Raw genomic sequence first — 20,000 nt, forward strand, 5'->3', positions numbered from 1 at the left:
GCAAGCGTACTTATTCTTCTTACTCGTCGTCGCCATGTCTCTTCTCCGTTCTTCTGCTTCGTCTCTGTTATGTTTTTGGACATTACTACTTGCCGTAGTTTTGAAGCAATGCATGATGGGAATCCGGATGTTGTGTGTCAGTGTATTAACGTGCCGGCTGGAATAAACACACGCTGAGAAATAGCTCCGTGCCTGCCTACTTTATGGGTTACAGATAAACCTATGGATAATGGAGACATATATAATAGTCTCCTTTTCAGGTGAGAGGACGCTAAAGGCAGTGCCTTTAATATTGTTAATATTAATATCGGGAGAAATTCGGGAGAATGGTTGCCCCGGGAGATTTTCGGGAGGGGCACTGAAATTCGTGAGTCTCCCGGGAAAATCGGGAGGGTTGGCAAGTATGAGTATGATATAAACTCATTACATGCAAAGTGAGATATGTCCCACCTTTATTTCTTACAAATTTGATGATCTTGACTTAAAGTTTTGTAAAAACCCCAATTTTCTGAGATTTTCAATTTGAGATTTTCATAGTTTGTAGTTTCACCTTGTAAATAAACACGCCTTTACACAATAAAAGTGTCACCTGTATATACTGTTGTACTATGATGTGGACATGAATGATTACAAACATACTGTACATACCAGTAAAGTAAGTCATGTGACTTGTCAGATCGTTAAGCTGAACCGCCGACTGCAGCTGCTGGAGGAAGAAAACAAGGAGCGCTCCAAGCGAGAGGTGATCCTGTATTCTGCAACGGTGGCCTTCTGGCTTATCAACACCTGGGTTTGGTTCCGCCGCTAAGACGGGAGCGGGCAAAAGACACCCGAAACACTGAGAGCCAAAGCAATGTTTTGTTACAGACGCATCTAAAAGCAAGCACTGAAATGACCATGTTTTTTTATTTTGTATTATGCTTCAATTGCAAATGATTGGAATTCAGCTTTTCAACTTGGCACCATATTGACACCTGGAAAGTGTTCACAGCACTTCACTTTGTCGACATTTTTATCTTACAGCCTTATTCCAAAATGGAAGACATTAATTTCTATCCTCAAAATTCTACACACAATACCCCATAATGACAATATGAAAACATTTTTTTAAAATTATTAAATATAAATAACTAAAAAATTATATGTACATACGTATTGACAGCCTTTTCTCAATACTTTGTTGATGCATCTTTGGCAGTAATTCCAGCCTCAAGTCTTTTTGAATATGATGCCACAAGCTTGGCACACCTATCTTTGGGCACGTTCAACCATTCATTATTGCAGCACCTGTCAAGCTCCATCAGCTTGGATGAAAAGCGTTGGTTTTCACCCAGGATGTCTCTGTGCAAAGAGGAATGATTGAAACTGCCCAAAGATCGGTGTGCCAAGCTTGTGGCATCGTATTAAAAAATACTTGAGGCTGTAACTGCTGCCCAAGATGCATCAACTAAGTATTGAGCAAAGGCTTTGAATAAATATGTACAGTACATGTGATTTTTAGTTTTGATAAATTCGAAAAAAAATCAACATTTTGACATTGTTATAATGGAGTATTGTGTGTAGAATTTTGAGGACAAAAATGAATGTATAGAACTTTGGGATAAGGCTGTAACATAAGACATTGTGGGTGCACTGTAGCGGGTGTAAGCCCTACAGCCTGACCAACAATCATACCACAACCTCACAGAAGGGTTCTGTGAGGTTGTGTTTTTGTGCAATATGTTAGTTTTCCTTTAGAAGTCGCACTGCGCCAACAGATGTTACACCAATAACGGCCATCATGTTTTTTTGGCAGTGATTCATTGTGTATGGGTGTTCAACGTGTAGCCCGGGGACCATTTGTGCCCTGCAGCTTGCTTTGTTGTGGCCTACATACAATGAAACACATTATACACATTATATTGATATGATATATTTATTAACACTATTAATATTACGCTGTGTCAGCAATCACATCAAGGTGCGGTGTAGGTGATTATGAAACTTCTAAGCTTTTTACAATGGGTTAAGTCTTTTAAGAAAACAGAAATATAAAATACTTTTTGTTTAATCTGGTTCATCTAGGCCTCACTTGGAAGCGATGCAGCATCAAGGGAGACAAAAAGTCACGTTACTGGTTCATGCTTCAACACATTTGCACTTTTCTTCTAGAAATGTGACAAATACTGATTGTTTGACTGCTATATCATGATAATAATATCTTCCTTTTAATGGTGAAAACTATCAAAATTGATTCCAGTATGTTGGACATTCCTGCTATCATTAGATGGAAAAGAAGGTTTCACTTTGGCAACAAATGTTTTGGGAGGTCAGCCCAGGAGTAAAAGCTACAATAAATAAATGTTCTTGAAGACTAAAACTAAAGATGCCATAAAGTTCCTGCAGGATGCTTGTTGTGTGGTGTATTACCCAAATGTGTGTACAGTAGTGTTCTAGGTTCAAGTATTTGGTGTTTGACTTATTCAGCTGTTACTATTTTGTGTGAACCATTCTTCTTCAGGAGCTTTACTAGTCAAGAACACTTGAATTTCATCAATCTACTCACTGATGGACCACACACACGTTCCCCTGGAAAATCCATGGACTTATTTTCATCTCCATACAATATTCTTATCGCTGTTGTTTCTGTGATGTGAAAGATGAGTATTAGGGTTTTTTTTGTATGTATTGTTCCAATGTACATAAATATAGAGTTTATTTCGTATCACTCAAGGTGTTTGAGTATATTTGGAGAGCTTTGTCCATTTGTTGTTTGTAAATAATGTTTGCTTTAATAAATGGGCGTCAAATAGTTCTACCTGACCTTTGTGCAGCACTGCCCCCTATTGTTCCACAGGACCTCGCACAACTTCCTGCATGCTCATTCTGGTTGGACCAAAACAAACAACTCCATTATCGAGGTTAATGGGTCTTCTTTTGGACACTGAATTTTTGGAACTATTATTTTTTTTTTTACGTCAAATTAAGCTGACAATTTTATTAAACATAAATTGCTTCAGAACTCGTGACCCACTTCCGGTATTTTAAGACTAAAGCACCTCATTGGCTGGTTTTGCGACATGATTAAGGATCTTAATTTACCGGAAGTGGGACTTGAGTACTTTTGAAGCAACAAATATTTCTGCACTGAATTTTTTTAAACCTAATTTTTTTTACACTGAAATTGTCAGTTTAATTTGATGTTTAATAAAATTCAGTTCAAACATTTTAAACGCAAAAATCCAATCACATGAATGAAGTGTCCAAAAAGCATATTAAACACTGTACAGATATGTCAGGAAAAACGTGATTTAAACAATATGCTACTTAGTTAAACAATATAAGAACACTTTGGAGAGAGTTGCCCAGGACGTCATGTAACCAGAAAAGTAAAATTACTGAAAATAATAATACCGCTGATACACTTACAGACCGGTATATGATTAAATAAACATAGAAGGGAACTGAAAATATTGACATCAAGCGCGTGTCTATAAGAGACAGTACTCCATTTGGTATCGGCCCCATTGCTGTTTGGATTGACCACCACTGCAGCTAGCGAGCTAGCTAGTGCTTGTGCTGCTAATGGGGATCACCAAACTGGCAGATTTGATCCGCTACGAAGCTCCTAGCGCAATTTCTCACAACGATGTCGGTGACTACGCAGGTAGACTCTTGCTTTCTTTTTTTTAATCACTTTACAACGTTTCTCGATGTTGTTATTAGCTACTAGCTAACTCGCGAAGTCGTTTGTTGTTGACGTTACTTCCGCAACCTTTTTGATCGCAACCTTTTTGATCCCTAATGTCGAATCATACTGTGATTTTTGTCAAATAAAACGCTCTTTTCTAGGCTGTCTAGTTCAAAGTGCGTATTTTCTGACATCTCAATGTTAACAGTGGCGAAAGGAGGCGCTAATTTCACAAAACATTGTATTTGACACGTATAGATATTAGGGTTTAATCGTTATCTGTCGATACTACTGTAATGTTATCGATATTATTCAGTTCTACGCGTAAATGCATCAACGTTTGTGTTTTTGTTGTGCTGTTCTAATATTTTGCAGAAAGTGAAAGTAGTAGTTTTTGCTTTTGTATCCTTATTAACACTATTAACAATTGTATGTAACAAAAGGGAACACAGTAATTTAAATTGCATAATATAATTAATGATTGATTGATTGATTGATTGATTGAAACTTTTATTAGTAGATTGCACAGTTCAGTACGTATTCCGTACAATTGACCACTAAATGGTAACACCTGAATACGTTTTTCAACTTGTTTAAGTCGGGGTCCACATTAATCAATTCATGGTAATAATGATCCTGTTATGTTGACTTATGTTGGTGTATGAAATATTGTTCACAAATTAGTGGGCTGGTACAATATTTTTTGTGTGCCTTTTGTTTTAAAGTTGAAGTTAAAATTACCAATGATTGTCACACACATTGGCGTTGTTAGGCCTATTTTAGGGGGGCTCAAGCCCCCCTAAAATGTTCTTAAGCCCCCCTAAATAATTTGGTGTTAAAAAAAAACAAAAAAAACAATTATTATTATTATTATTATTTTTTTAACAAATACATGCCGACATATTTATTATAAAGTGGCCCGAATATGAGTTTAAATAAATAATAATATAACCTGTCATTATTCACTCAGTTTCCCCTCACTTCATAGCGTAAGATAGAGAGCCCCTTTAGTGCGTCGGTATCCAATCCATTCCACTTGTTCATAGAGAAAATGCCCACATCACTCAAAATCCAGTCCACATTTTCTCTGCGACCTTCCTTGCGGTCCTGCAGGTGTACGAAGCACATTAGCACACAGCACTGCAGAACAAGAACCTTGTGTCTGCAATTGTAAATAATTTAGTTTTTAAGTTTTGTGTTTCTTGTAGAATCTATATACAGTTAAAATAATGAAAAAAACATCATTAAATATATTTGTTTTATTGTATTGTTACATTAATACAGCGTTTCTCAAAGTGTGGGGCGCGCCCCACTGGTGGGGAATAGAGACATGACAGGTGGGGCGCGAGGAACGGGAGGAAATTTAAAGGCCTACTGAAACCCACTACTACCGACCACGCAGACTGATAGTTTATATATCAATGATGAAATCTTAACATTATAACACATGCCAATACGGCCGGGTTAACTTATAAAGTGACATTTTAAATTTGCCGCTAAACTTCCGGTTCGAAACGCCTCTGAGGATGACGTATGCGCGTGACGTAGACCGGGGAACACGGGTATGCCTTCCACATTGAAGCCAATACGAAAAAGCTCTGTTTTCATTTCATAATTCCACAGTATTCTGGACATCTGTGTTCGTGAATCTGTTTCAATCATGTTAATTGCATTATGGAGAAGGAAGCTGAGCAAGCAAAGAAGAAAGTTGTCGGTGCGAAATGGACGTATTTTTCGAACGTAGTCAGCCACAACAGTACACAGCCGGCGCTTCTTTGTTTACATTCCCGAAAGATGCAGTCAAGATGGAAGAACTCGGATAACAGAGACTCTAACCAGGAGGACTTTTGACTTCGATACACAGACGCCTGTAGAGAACTGGGACAACACAGACTCTTACCAGGATTACTTTGATTTGGATGACAAAGACGCAGACGTGCTACTGTGAGTATGCAGCTTTGGCTTCTAAACATTTGATCGCTTGACCGTATGTGCGCAACTTTTTTTTGCGTATGTACGTAACTTTTTTAAAATATATAAGCTTTATGAACCTTGGGTTAGGTGAACGGTCTTTTGGGCTGAGTGATTGTGTGTGTTGATCAGGTGTTTGAATTGTATTGGCGTGTTCTATGGAGCTAGGAGCTAGCATAGGAGCTAGGAGCTAGCATAACACGTACCGTACCGTACGTGCGCGTCACGTACGTAACTTTTTAAAAATATATAAGCTTTATGAACCTTGGGTTAGGTGAACGGTCTTTTGGGCTGAGTGATTGTGTGTGTTGATCAGGTGTTTGAATTGTATTGGCGTGTTCTATGGAGCTAGGAGCTAGCATAGGAGCTAGGAGCTAGCATAACACGTACCGTACTGTACGTGCGCGTCACGTACGTAACTTTTTAAAAATATATAAGCTTTATGAACCTTGGGTTAGGTGAACGGTCTTTTGGGCTGAGTGATTGTGTGTGTTGATCAGGTGTTTGAATTGTATTGGCGTGTTCTATGGAGCTAGGAGCTAGCAGAGGAGCTAGGAGCTAGCATAACAAACACGCAGGTGTTATTATGCAGGATTAATTTGTGGCATATTAAATATAAGCCTGGTTGTGTTGTGGCTAATAGAGTATATATATGTCTTGTGTTTATTTACTGTTGTAGTCATTCCCAGCTGAATATCAGGTACCGTGAGTATGCAGCCTTGGCTGCTAAACATTTGATAACTTGACCGTACGTGCGTGTCACGTACGTAACTTTTTAAAAATATATAAGCTTTATGAACCTTGGGTTAGGTGAACGGTCTTTTGGGCTGAGTGATTGTGTGTGTTGATCAGGTGTTTGAATTGTATTGGCGTGTTCTATGGAGCTAGGAGCTAGCAGAGGAGCTAGGAGCTAGCATAACAAACACGCAGGTGTTTTTATGCAGGATTAATTTGTGGCATGTTAAATATAAGCCTGGTTGTGTTGTGGCTAATAGAGTATATATATGTCTTGTGTTTATTTACTGTTGTAGTCATTCCCAGCTGAATATCAGGTCACCCCCGGCTCTCACAGCATCTTCCCTATCTGAATAGCTTCAACTCCCCACTAGTCCTTCACTTGCACTTTACTCATCCACAAATCTTTCATCCTCGCTCAAATTAATGGGGAAATTGTCGCTTTCTCGGTCCGAATCTCTCTCACTTCATGCGGCCATCATTGTAAACAATAGGGAACTTTGCGTATATGTTCAACTGACTACGTCACGCTACTTCCGGTAGGGGCAAGCCTTTTTTTTATCAGATACCAAAAGTTGCAATCTTTATCGTCGTTGTTCTATACTAAATCCTTTCAGCAAAAATATGGCAATATCGCGAAATGATCAAGTATGACACATAGAATAGATCTGCTATCCCCGTTTAAATAAAAAAAAAATCATTTCAGTAGGCCTTTAACTTAAATTTTTTTGTATTGTTTTTTATTATATTCTTAGATTTTTTTTTTTTTTTACTATACTTTCATTTTCTATACACACTGTAAATGACTTTGTGATTCTGTCTGTGAAATCCGCTATATAAATAAATGTAAATTACTTATTTTTCCTGTAGGCTTTACATTTCTAGGTAGGAGCGCAAGTTTGACAGACATAGCAACAGTAACTAATGGGGGCGGGGCTAAGCGGAAGCTTTGTGAATGGCGAGTCACTGTGCGAGGATTTGCTGTTTTGCAAATACATAAAAAATAGAGCCAATGCTGATGAGCTGTTCAAGATAATGGACAGTTTCCTCAAAGAACATGACCTTAAATGGGAAAACTGTGTGGGCTTTGCTCTGATGGCGCACAGACCATGGCAAAGTCAAGAAACGGGCTGCAGGCTCTAATAAAGAGGGTTGCGCCAAATGCGCATTGGACACACTGTGTGTCATTCACCGGGAAGCACTCGCGTCAAGGCAGCTCAGCCCCGAACTCAATGAGGTTTTAACAGTGGCAGTGTCAAGCCTGCAACCCCGATTTGAAAAGCTGTGCAGTGCAAAACAGACTCATTGCAGCCACTAATGCTGGAGTACTGTAAAACTCATGTTCACTTGCCCTGTCTTGCCAAATGCATTAGCTCCTCCTTTTTTTTTTGCAAAGATTGCAAAGTGGCACTTTTATTTTTATTTATTATTGAACTTGATGCAAGTTATTTGATTTATTATTGAACTTGATGCAAGTTATAACACTTTTATTTGATTTATTATTAAACTTGATGCAAGTTATAACACTTTTATTTATTTATTATTGAACTTGATGCAAGTTATAACACTTTTTTTGATTTATTATCGAACTTGATGCAAGTTATAACACTTTTATTGATTTATTATTGAACTTGATGCAAGTTATAACACTTTTTTTGATTTATTATCGAACTTGATACAAGTTATAACACTTTTGTTTTATTTATGATTAAACTTGATGCAAGTTATTTTATTTATTATTGAACTTGATGCAAGTTATAACACTTTTATTTGATTTATTATTGAACTTGATGCAAGTTATAACACTTTTCTTGATTTATTATTGAACTTGAAGCAAATTATAACACTTTTATTTTATTTATTATTGAACTTGATGCAAGTTATTTTATTTGATATTGAACTTGATGCAAGTTATACCACTGCTGCACAGTTATTTTATTTATTATTGAACTTGATGTTATTTTATGTTATTGAGTTTGAATGTATACAACTTGATGTTACTTGATGTTCAATAAATTTGAAAATGTTAAGCTTGGCATTAGCGTTCTGTTGGGGCGATGGGGGCAGGTGGGGCTTGAAAACTCCCCCTTGTCCAAAGTGGGGGATGACAAAAAAAGTTTGAGAACCACTGCATTAATAGCTGTTGTATTATTATAGGATGGCTTGTTAAACATTTCATAGGATTTTCAGAGAGTGGAAAAACCAAGACATTTAATATAAAATGTAAAATGAATAAATACATAAAAAGAAAAAAAAAGAAAATGGATAAAAGCCATCGTCCCGGGGAGCATTTAATTTCGTCCCGTGCATTTTTTTTACCGTCCCCGTGACGACGGGACTACGTTGATCTCAAACCCTGGAAGTTACATTTTATTGTTTGCATTATTTGTTTCAGCATTGCACTTTGAAGATGGTCCCTCAGCTCTTTGACAGCTTTGGCTCTTTTTCAGATCAGCAGACAGTCGGACTCTAAGTCTTTCTTATTTACAGTATATATAAAACTTTCTCATTTCTATTCAGACTTACATATATATTTAATTTCCTTAACGGCTTGCCATAATATATATATATATATATATATATATATATATATATATATATATATATATATATATATATATATATATATATATATATATATATATATTATATACAAGCCAAATTATCCCGATCCAGATATTACTTTAATTCAAGTAATTAAGTAATATTTCCAGGGCTTGAATTTACAACCATTTTAGTCACATATGTGCCCAAAATGTAATCTGTGCAACTTCAAAATATTTGGGAACAAACAATTATTGTATTGTGAGCTAAAGTGGTGGCATTAGCCTCTAATTTGTGAATTAATAACATAGAGGCTAATGCCATGACTTTCATTGTGTTTCAGTGTATCTTGAAGGATCATGCAAGTAATTGTTTCTTGTTGATGCTGTAAACAAAATGTCACTGTGCAAACCCATCAAATCAAATCAACTTTATTTATAAAGCACATTTAAAATTTACCACAGGGGTAGCCAAAGTGCTGTACAATGGGCAGGTTAAAAATAATACAAGAACCGAGCAAACACAACACAACACAACACAAACAGAACACGATAAAAAATAAATAAATAAAATATAAAAACATAAAAACATAAAAACAGGTTCACAGCATGTGTATTATGGGGCGCCATTGCAGGATGGGTATCACTCAGTGTTAAAAGCCATGGAATAAAAGTATGTTTTTAAGAGAGATTTAAAAACAGGAAGAGGAGGCTTGTCTAACACTCAGAGGTAGGTCGTTCCAGAGCTTGGGAGCAGCAGCAGCGAAAGCTCTGTCACCTCTAAGCTTCAGCCTTGTGTCCGGGACCGTCAGTAGCAGCTGATCGGCTGATCTTAGGGATCGGGTGGGGCAGTAAGGCTGAAGGAGGTCGGAGAAATATGTTGGCGCAAGGTTGTTTAGACATTTAAAAACAAATAAAAGGAGTTTAAAATTGATTCTGTAACGCACAGGGAGCCAGTGAAGGGACGCTAATATAGGGGTGATGTGCTCAAGTCTGCGGGTCTGTGTTAGCAGACGAGCAGCAGAGTTCTGCACGAGCTGCAGGCGGGCGAGGGAGGCCTGGCTAATGCCTACATACAGGGCATTGCAGTAGTCTAAACGAGTCGAGATAAAGGCGTGGATTAATTTCTCGAGATCATGTCCTGATAGAAGCGGTTTCACTTTCGCTATTTGGCGTAATTGATAAAAACTTTTTTGTACGACGCTGCTGATTTGTTTTTCGAATTTAAAATCTGAGTCGAACTTCACCCCCAGGTTTGTGACACAGTCGCTGAGATACGGGGTCAGAGTGCCGAGGTCAACGTTGGGGGAGGGGGAGCGACTTGGACCGAACAACATAACTTCTGTTTTGTCTTCATTTAGGCTCAAGAAGTTAGCTGAAAGCCAGGCTTTGATGTCGTGCAGGCAGTCAATAAGACGTTGAACCGTGTTATTTTGTGCCATGGGAAAATAAATCTGGCAATCATCGGCATAAAAATGAAATGCAATATCGTACTTCCTAAAAATAGAACCAAGGGGGAGAAGGTAAAGCGCAAATAAGATTGGGGCAAGGATTGAGCCCTGGGGAACCCCATGTGGTAAAGGAGCTGTGGAAGACATAAAACTGTCTATTTTTACACAAAAACTCCTGTCAGTTAGGTACGACCGGAACCAGTTGAGGGCGGCGCCCTTAATGCCCACACAGTTCTCAAGACGAGTGATTAAGGTGGCGTGGTCGACGGTGTCGAAAGCAGCAGACAGATCTAAAAGCACCAGGACAACATATTTACCAGAATCAGTTGACAGGAGGATATCGTTAAAAACTTTTAAAAGCGCTGACTCTGTGCTGTGGAGGGCTTTAAAACCGGACTGGAACAACTCAGTGATACCATTATCCTCTAAGAAGGGCAACAATTGACTGTAGACAACCTTCTCTAATATTTTATAAATGTATGGAAGATTAGAGATAGGTCTAAGGTCTAAGAGAGGAGAGAGGGGTCGAGGCTTGGTTTTTTAAGTAGAGGTCGTACCACTGCATGTTTAAACTCTACTGGAACTATTCCAGAAGAGAGGCTACTATTGATAATGTTAAGGACACTTGATCCAATAGTAGCAAGTACCTCCTTAAACAGGCGAGGTGGGAGGGAGTCTGCAGGAGAACCAGAGGGCTTTATATGACTAACTGTGTCATTTAAAAAAGAAAAGGACACCGGCTCAAACTGATGGAAAACAAAAGAGAAATGCAGAGGAACAGAAGGGTCATATGAAGGCTGAGATAAACTGGCTCTAGTTGACACAATTTTGTCAGTGAAAAAATGGAGACAATTTTCACAGAATTCAAAAGAAGCATCAAAACCAACAGATTTGGGAGCATCAATGACAGTGTTAATAGTTTTAAACAGAACTCTGGGGTTGTTATAGTTAGAAGATATAATCTGAGATAGATATATATTCATCTCTCATTTTACAGTCATCTGAAAGGAAAACAGGCTTTCTTTAAAAATGGCAAAGGACACATGCAGCCTGTCTTTTTTCCATTTTCTCTCTGCCATTCTACACTTGCGCCTGGCAGCCCGAGTGACGTCATTCAACCAGGGCTGAGACGTAGCTTTAGAGCGGCGGCATTTGAAAGGAGCGATCGTGTCCAGAGTTTGTAAACAAATAGAGTTGAAACCAGAAACCAACTCTTCAGTATTCAGACATACAGAGGCTGCAGAATTATCCTCACAAAGAGTCGAAAAAATTGAGGAGAACAGAGCAGAAGACGAAGAATTAAACATGCGAGGGCGTTGAGGCGGAGCGCACAATTTAACCGGACACTGAGTGGGAATATCAAACAGGATCGGCATATGATCAGAGAACACAGCATCGCAAATGTCCAAATTAAAAACACACAAACCATACGAGAGCACTAAATCGAGTGTATGCCCGCGTTCATGTGTGGAACCACATACAGATTGTACGAAATTAAAAGAGTCAATTATTCAGGAAGCTCCTGGGAAGCGACTCGTTTGGACAGCAGGTGTGAATATTAAAATCACCCACAATAAGGACACGATCATATTTGGGCAGGATTTCAGCCAGAAATTCAGAAAAGTCAGTTATAAAGTCTTTGTGGTACTTGGGTGGTCGATAAACGACGGCACACAGGACGACATCAGAAAGACCCAGTTCAAACATGCACAGTTCGAAGCTTGAAAAGGAGGATTGCACGCGGATCTGACGGCATTTAAAGTCATTTTTAAAAACGACTGCTAATCCTCCTCCTTTTCGGCCGGACGACAGCGGAGAATTAAAGTAGGAACACTCCGGAGGCAGAAGTTCATTAAGAGGGGCGGACTCACCGGCTCTCAGCCATGTTTCCGTCACACAGAGGAAGTCCAGTCCGCGGGAAGTGAAGAAATCCTTCAGGATAAAAGTTTTGTTTGTCAAGGATCTTGCGTTCACAAGACCGAACCTGGCAGGGGCCAGCACGTCCAAGGCCGCAGCTAATCCAGGTGGGGCCCGACACACAGCCCGCAGGTGGCGGGAATCCACCCCGCGCCTCCGGGGGCGGGGATAGCAGGAGCGACGGCGGCAAGCCTCTTCCTCCAAACCACCGATAGGAACAAGCCAGGAACCGATGGGCTCCAGCGAGCGTGGGTGCAGGAGAAGAGCGGATACCGCACCATTCCTCCTTCGGGAAGCCACGGGAAGCCGGGCCAGAGGTGCCCTAACTTTCACCAGCTGGCCGCCACGTTTACCGCGGCGCCGGAGACGCTTCCGCCGGGGGAGAGGAGCCAGGGGGCGGGAAAGGAAGGCAGGTTTTCGGCCAGGTGAAAAAGATGACTGGGACGTCAAAAAACCAACGTCGAAGTTGATCATATCAGTGGGAGAGGGGCAAAGATCCAACAGTGTTTGGCGGTCATACACAAGCAGTGAACTGACAGAGACGAAAATAGACGCAAACAACACAAAAACGAACAGAGCTGACAGCGAGAGACGGCGGGCCAAAGCACATACTGGCGCCATCTTGGAACATGTTTGTTGTTGTACTGAACACACATTGAAAATAAACCCACTGAAATAATAATAATAACAATGATTAATTTCTAAATCTTTGTAAGCCGTTTGTGAAGTTTTGTGCTCGTGCGCTACGTTCGCTCGCATCCTGTGCATCTCCTGGGGGCAAAGCCCCCCCTGTCCTTAAAAGCTAGTGACGCCACTGGTCACACACACACACACACACACACACACACACACACACACACACACACACACACACACACACACACACACACACACACACACACACACACACACACACACACAGGTGTGGTGAAATGTGTCCTCTGCATTTGACCCATCCCCTTGTTCACCCCCTGGGAGGTGAGGGGAGCAGTGGGCAGCAGCGGTGGCCGGGCCCGGGAATCATTTTTGGTGATTTAACCTCCAATTCCAACCCTTGATGCTGAGTGGCAAGCAGGGAAGTAATGGGTCCCATTATTATAGTCTTTGGTATGACTCGGCCGGGGTTTGAACTCACGACCTACCGATGTCAGGGCGGACACTCTAACCCAGTGGTCCCCAACCTTTTTGTAGCTGCGGACCGGTCAACGCTTGAAAATTAGTCCCGCGAACCGGGGGCGGGGTGGGGGACGGGCGGGTGTGGTATTTTATTTTAATTTTAATTTTTTTATTTTTTTTTATAAAGAAATACAATCATGTGTGCTTACGGACTGTATCCCTGCAGACTGTATTCAACTATATTGATATATAATGTAAATGTAGATATTGTGTTTTTTATGTTGATTTAATAAAAAATTTTTCTTTTTTCTTTTTTTTCTTTTCTTGTGCGGCCCGGTACCGTACCGGTCCGCGGCCCGGTGGTTGGGGACCACTGCTCTAACCAATAGGCCACTGAGTTTTATTCTGATTATTAACACGATTAACACAGTATAGGTAAAATTCACAAAATCAGTCAATGATCTTAAAACATTACAAGTAAAAGGTATTGGTATCTGCTGTTCTGGGCCTGGGTTTATTGGTAATTGGACGCAACACAACCTTGTGTGACATCTATCAATCAAACTTTTTTTGTGTGTCCTGTCCAGCCACTCAAACAAATAATGTTGTTGATGTAGATGATGTATATCTGCTGTACAGATTTACTTTACAAAAGATAAGTGTGGGATACTTCTCGTGTTGCCTTATTTGTATTTGACTTTATTAAATGGATTTATATTATTATTTGGCCATACTGGAGCAGGAGGGGATAGAAAGAGAAAAAAAGGAAGACCGAGGGGGAAATTGTTGGGACAAGAGAGCGATAAGACAGAGACAACAACAACAATAGAACAGCATCAGCAAATAGTTTATGTACAAATATGATAGTGAAAGTGATAGCAGAAAAGCAGTTAGTGAAGTAAATATTAATAACACAGAAATTACAATGAACATTATTACACTATAAATGGAGCAATAGAAATACCAATATAAATAGCACTATTGATAATGAATAATAACAATATTTACCTTTATTATCAACAATACAATTGTTTCAAATGCAACAATACATATATGGATAACTTGAATTACAAAAGAAAGCAAATAATTGGAGGGGAAGAAAGAGAAGCGAACTGTATTAACCTTGTAGATTGTTATAGTAATAATAGGTTAAGCTTTGTCAGTGTGCCGTGTCTTACCCAGTTTTCCCCAGGGGAACAACAATCAAACTTTATTCACATGTAGAAGTGGGCTTGTCCATCCAATATCGATGGTATCAATAAAAGTGTGATTTGATACTAGCCTAATGAATTCCTGGCTGTGCTGCCGAGTATCAGAAAAGGTAGATATTTACGTCTTTAATTATCTTTGTACTTATCGGATTGATACTAAAACTTGTACACCATTTTATTTTTTGACACATCGTCTTTAAAAAGAAAAAAAAAACATTTTTAAAAGAAAGAAAAATACAGATGCAACATTCTTTCAGGCCTAATTTTCAAATAATGAGCTACTTCTGAATGTGAGGACAAGCAGAAGATAAATATATCACCTTTATTGTGAGGTCACTTCTCATGCAGTATTGTCAACACAGTATATTCCTAAATAATATGTGCATTATGATCCATTCAGCACATTTGAAGGTAGATAACTTCATCTTACATCAACTCTCTTCTTCTCCCACAGGAAAGGTGATTGCTGTGGACACCTCCATTATGATCAACCAGTTCCGCTCAGCCACGCCATCACTGAGGTATCTGGAAGGAGCACTAATCATTACAGATGGCTAGAGTAGTCCAACGTTGTACTCAAGTAAGAGTACCAATACTTTAGAGTAGTATGACTGAAGTAAAGTAGTCATCCAATTAATTACTAGAGTAATAGTAAGTATTCAGTGAAAAAGGTACTCCAGTACTGAGCAACTGGTGAGTGGCTATTTTTTAGTGTGTGTGTGTGTGTGTGTGTGTGTGTGTGTGTGTGTGTGTGTGTGTGTGTGTGTGTGTGTGTGTGTGTGTGTGTGTGTGTGTGTGTGTGTGTGTGTGTGTGTGTGTGTGTGTGTGTGTGTGTGTGTGTGTGTGTGTGTGTGCGTGCTACAGCTACAGCATGTACTACAAATTATTTACAATTAACAGTCTCTTATGTGTTTATAACAAGGCTAATGTGAAAACATAAACATTCATCTACAACTTACCGCTACATGTTTTCTGTAGTTGGAAGTGGGATTCTTGTAGGCTAAATGTGAACATTTCTACTGACACAGGTGACAGCACATTACATAAATGTTGTTTTTTTCAACGTCATTGGTCTTAGCGAAACCTGGCTCAAACCGGACGAATTTTCTGCGCTCAATGAGGCATCTCCTCCTAACTATACGAATGCGCATGTTGCCCGTCCTCTTAAAAGGGGAGGGGGTGTATCACTAATATACAATGAAAATTTCAACCTTACCCCTAACCTAAATAATAAATATAAATCGTTTGAGGTGCTTACTATGAGGTCTGTCACACCGCTACCTCTCGACCTGGCTGTTATCTACCGCCCCCCTGGGCCCTATTCGGACTTTATCAGTGAATTCTCAGAGTTCGTTGCTGATCTAGTGACGCACGCCGACAATATAATCATAATGGGGGACTTTAATATCCATATGAATACCCCATCGGACCCTCAGTGCGTGGCGCTCCAAACCATAATTGATAGCTGTGGTCTTACACAAATAATACATGAACCCACGCATCGCAACGGTAATACAATAGATCTAGTGCTTGTCAGGGGTGTCACCACCTCCAAAGTTATGATACTTCCATATACTAAAGTAATGTCCGATCATTACCTTATAAAATTTGAAGTTTTGACTCTTTGTCAACAAGCTAATAATAATAATAACTGCTATAGCGGCCGTAACATTAATGCTGCCACAACGATGACTCTTGCTGACCTACTGCCTTCGGTAATGGCACCATTCTCAAATTATGTCGGCTCTATTGATAACCTCACTAACAACTTTGACGATGCCTTGCGCGAAATTATTGATAGTATAGCACCGCTAAAGCAAAAAAGGGCCCCTAAAAGGCGCACCCCATGGTTTACAGAAGAAATTAGAGCTCATAAATTATCATGTAGAAAACTGGAACGCAAATGGCGCGCGACTAAACTTGAGGTTTTCCATCGAGCATGGAGTGATAGTTTAATAACTTATAAACGCATGCTTACCTTAGCTAAAGCTAAATACTACTCAAATCTCATCCGCCTCAACAAAAACGATCCTAAATTTCTGTTTAGTACAGTAGCATCGCTAACCCAACAAGGGACTCCTCCCAGTAGCTCCACCCACTCGGCAGATGATTTTATGAATTTCTTTAATAAGAAAATTGAACTCATTAGAAAGGAGATTAAAGACAACGCATCCCAGCTACAACTGGGTTCTATCAACACAAATACGACTGTATATACGACGGACACTGCCCTCCAAAATAGTCTCTCTATTTTTGATGAAATAACATTAGAGGAATTATTACAGCGTGTAAGTGGGATAAAACAAACAACATGTTTACTTGACCCACTTCCTGGGAAACTTATCAAGGAACTGTTTGTATTATTAGGTCCATCAGTGTTAAATATTATAAACTTATCACTTTCCTCCGGCACTGTTCCCCTAGCATTCAAAAAAGCGGTTATTCATCCTCTGCTCAAAAGACCTAACCTCGATCCTGACCTCATGGTAAACTACCGACCGGTCTCCCACCTTCCGTTTATTTCCAAAATTCTCGAAAAAATTGTTGCACAGCAGCTAAATGAACACTTAGTGACTAACAATCTCTGTGAACCTTTTCAATCCGGTTTCAGGGCAAATCACTCTACGGAGACAGCCCTCGCAAAAATGACTAATGATCTATTGCTAACGATGGATTCTGATGCGTCATCTATGTTGCTGCTTCTTGATCTTAGCGCCGCTTTCGATACCGTCGATCATAATATTTTATTAGAGCGTATCAAAACACGTATTGGTATGTCAGACTTAGCCTTGTCTTGGTTTAACTCTTATCTTACTGACAGGATGCAGTGCGTCTCCCATAACAATGTGACCTCTGACTATGTCAAGGTAACGTGCGGAGTTCCCCAGGGTTCGGTTCTTGGCCCTGTACTCTTTAGTATTTACATGCTGCCGCTGGGTGACATCATACGCAAGTACGGTGTTAGCTTTCACTGTTATGCTGATGACACTCAACTCTACATGCCCCTAAAGCTGACCAACACGCCGGACTGTAGTCAGCTGGAGGCGTGTCTTAATGAAATTAAACAATGGATGTCCGCTAACTTTTTGCAACTCAACGCTAAGAAAACGGAAATGCTGATTATCGGTCCTGCTAGACACCGACATCTATTTAATAATACCACCTTAACATTTGACAACCAAACAATTAAACAAGGCGACTCGGTAAAGAACCTGGGTATTATCTTCGACCCAACTCTCTCGTTTGAGTCACACATTAAGAGTGTTACTAAAACGGCCTTCTTTCATCTCTGTAATATCGCTAAAATTCGTTCCATCTTGTCCACTAGCGACGCTGAGATCATTATTCATGCGTTCGTTACGTCTCGTCTCGATTACTGTAACGTATTATTTTCGGGCCTCCCTATGTCTAGCATTAAAAGATTACAGTTGGTACAAAATGCGGCTGCAAGGCTTTTGACAAAAACAAGAAAGTTTGATCATATTACGCCTATACTGGCTCATTTGCACTGGCTTCCTGTGCACTTAAGATGCGACTTTAAGGTTTTACTACTTACGTATAAAATACTACACGGTTTAGCTCCAGCCTATCTCGCCGATTGTATTGTACCATATGTCCCGACAAGAAATCTGCGTTCAAAGAACTCCGGCTTATTAGTGATTCCCAGAGCCAAAAAAAAGTCTGCGGGCTATAGAGCGTTTTCTATTCGGGCTCCAGTACTCTGGAATGCCCTCCCGGTAACAGTTAGAGATGCTACCTCAGTAGAAGCATTTAAGTCCCATCTTAAAACTCATTTGTATAATCTAGCCTTTAAATAGACCCCCCCTTTTTAGACCAGTTGATCTGCCGTTTCTTTTCTTCTCTCCTCTTCTCCCCTGTCCCTTGCGAGGGGGAGTTGCATAGGTCCGGTGGCCATGGATGAAGTGCTGGCTGTCCAGAGCCGGGACCCCGGGTGGACCACTAGCCTGTGCATCGGTTGGGGACATCTCTGCGCTGCTGACCCGTCTCCGCTCGGGATGGTTTCCTGTTGGCCCCGCTGTGGACTGGACTCCCGCTGATGTGTTGGATCCACTGTGGACTGGACTTTCACAATGTTATGTCAGACCCACTCGACATCCGTTGCTTTCGGTCTCCCCTAGAGGGGGGGGGGGTTACCCACATATGCGGTCCTCTCCAAGGTTTCTCATAGTCATTCACCGACGTCCCACTGGGGTGAGTTTTTCCTTGCCCGTATGTGGGCTCTGTACCGAGGATGTCGTTGTGGCTTGTACAGCCCTTTGAGACACTTGTGATTTAGGGCTATATAAATAAACATTGATTGATTGATTGATTGATTTTTCCCCGTTTGTAAGTAAACATTAAAGAGTTGTGAATGCCTGACGTCATGGCACTTTTTACAGTGTGTAGTTTGATTGTGGTCATGTGACAGCCAGGCTCCGTTTGATTGGTGAAATGGAGTCAAACGTCACGAGTGGTAAAACAGGGTCGCTGGGAGAAGTCTCTCTAACCAGCCAAAAGTATGTATTTGCAAGCAATAATCTGTACATTGTGAATAAATATAATGATGATAAATGTCACAATGGAAATGTAGAAAGAAGTGTTTTTTTCTTCACAAAAATACTCATGTAAAAGTAAAACGTATGTATGTTGCATTAAAACTACTCTGACAATAACAATTGTACAATTCATCCAAAAAATTTAGTAAATGTTGCGTGTTACTACCCACTAATGAACACTTTTTTGTCCATTCCAATGCGATATACTAAGGGTGTATACAGTCAGGGTCAAAAGTTTACATACACTTGTAAAGAACATAATGTGATGGCTGTCTTGAGTTTCCAATAATTTCTACAACTCTTATTTTTTTGTGATAGAGTGATTGGAGCACATACTTGTTTGTCACAAAAAACATTAATGAAGTTTGGTTCTTTTATGAATTTATTATGGGTCTACTGAAAATGTGACCAAATCTGCTGCGTCAAAAGTATACATACAGCAATGTTAATATTTGGCAGGTTTCACTGCAATAAGGCGCTTTTGGTAGCCATCCACAAGCTTCTGGCAAGCTTCTGGTTGAATTTTTGACCATTCCTCTTGACTACATTGGTGCAGTTCAGCTAAATTTGTTGGTTTTCTGACATGGGCTTGTTTCTTCAGCATTGTCCACACGTTTAAGTCAGGACTTTGGGAAGGCCATTCTAAAACCTTAATTCGAGCCTGATTTAGCCATTCCTTTACCACTTTTGACGTGTGTTTGGGGTCATTGTCCTGTTGGAACACCCAACTGCGCCCAAGACCCAACCTCCGGGCTGATTTTAGGTTATCCTGAAGAATTTGGAGGTAATCCTCCTTTTTCATTGTCCCATTTACTCTCTGTAAAGCACCA

General features: G+C 40.0%; 2 protein-coding genes across 8 annotated transcripts in view; both read left to right on the forward strand.

Annotated features, from left to right (window-relative positions):
• LOC133630677 (mitochondrial fission factor homolog A-like) overlaps nt 1–2,791 on the forward strand; it is a 31,463-nt gene extending 28,672 nt beyond the window's left edge. For 3 of the 5 annotated variants that reach the window (XM_062022305.1, XM_062022307.1, XM_062022306.1), the window contains exons 7-8: nt 677–742; nt 2,065–2,791. In XM_062022305.1, coding sequence (XP_061878289.1) covers nt 677–742; nt 2,065–2,151 — 153 coding nt within the window. In that variant the 3' untranslated portion in view covers nt 2,152–2,791. Of the gene's footprint in view, nt 1–676 lie in introns of all 5 variants that reach the window. The other 2 variants (XM_062022308.1, XM_062022310.1) reach the window with 1 other exon arrangement.
• Nucleotides 2,792–3,340: 549 nt separating this feature from the next.
• The window catches only part of zgc:110269 (probable flap endonuclease 1 homolog), a 36,470-nt gene continuing 19,810 nt past the window's right edge, over nt 3,341–20,000 (forward strand). Inside the window, exons 1-2 of one of the 3 annotated variants that reach the window (XM_062022315.1) lie at nt 3,341–3,646; nt 15,069–15,135. In XM_062022315.1, the coding sequence (XP_061878299.1) occupies nt 3,565–3,646; nt 15,069–15,135 (149 nt within the window). In that variant the 5' untranslated portion in view covers nt 3,341–3,564. Of the gene's footprint in view, nt 3,647–5,596; nt 5,615–15,068; nt 15,136–20,000 lie in introns of those variants that run through there. The other 2 variants (XM_062022314.1, XM_062022316.1) reach the window with 2 other exon arrangements.

The sequence above is a fragment of the Entelurus aequoreus genome, linkage group LG16, assembly GCF_033978785.1.
Source record: "Entelurus aequoreus isolate RoL-2023_Sb linkage group LG16, RoL_Eaeq_v1.1, whole genome shotgun sequence".
Taxonomy (NCBI): domain Eukaryota; kingdom Metazoa; phylum Chordata; class Actinopteri; order Syngnathiformes; family Syngnathidae; genus Entelurus; species Entelurus aequoreus.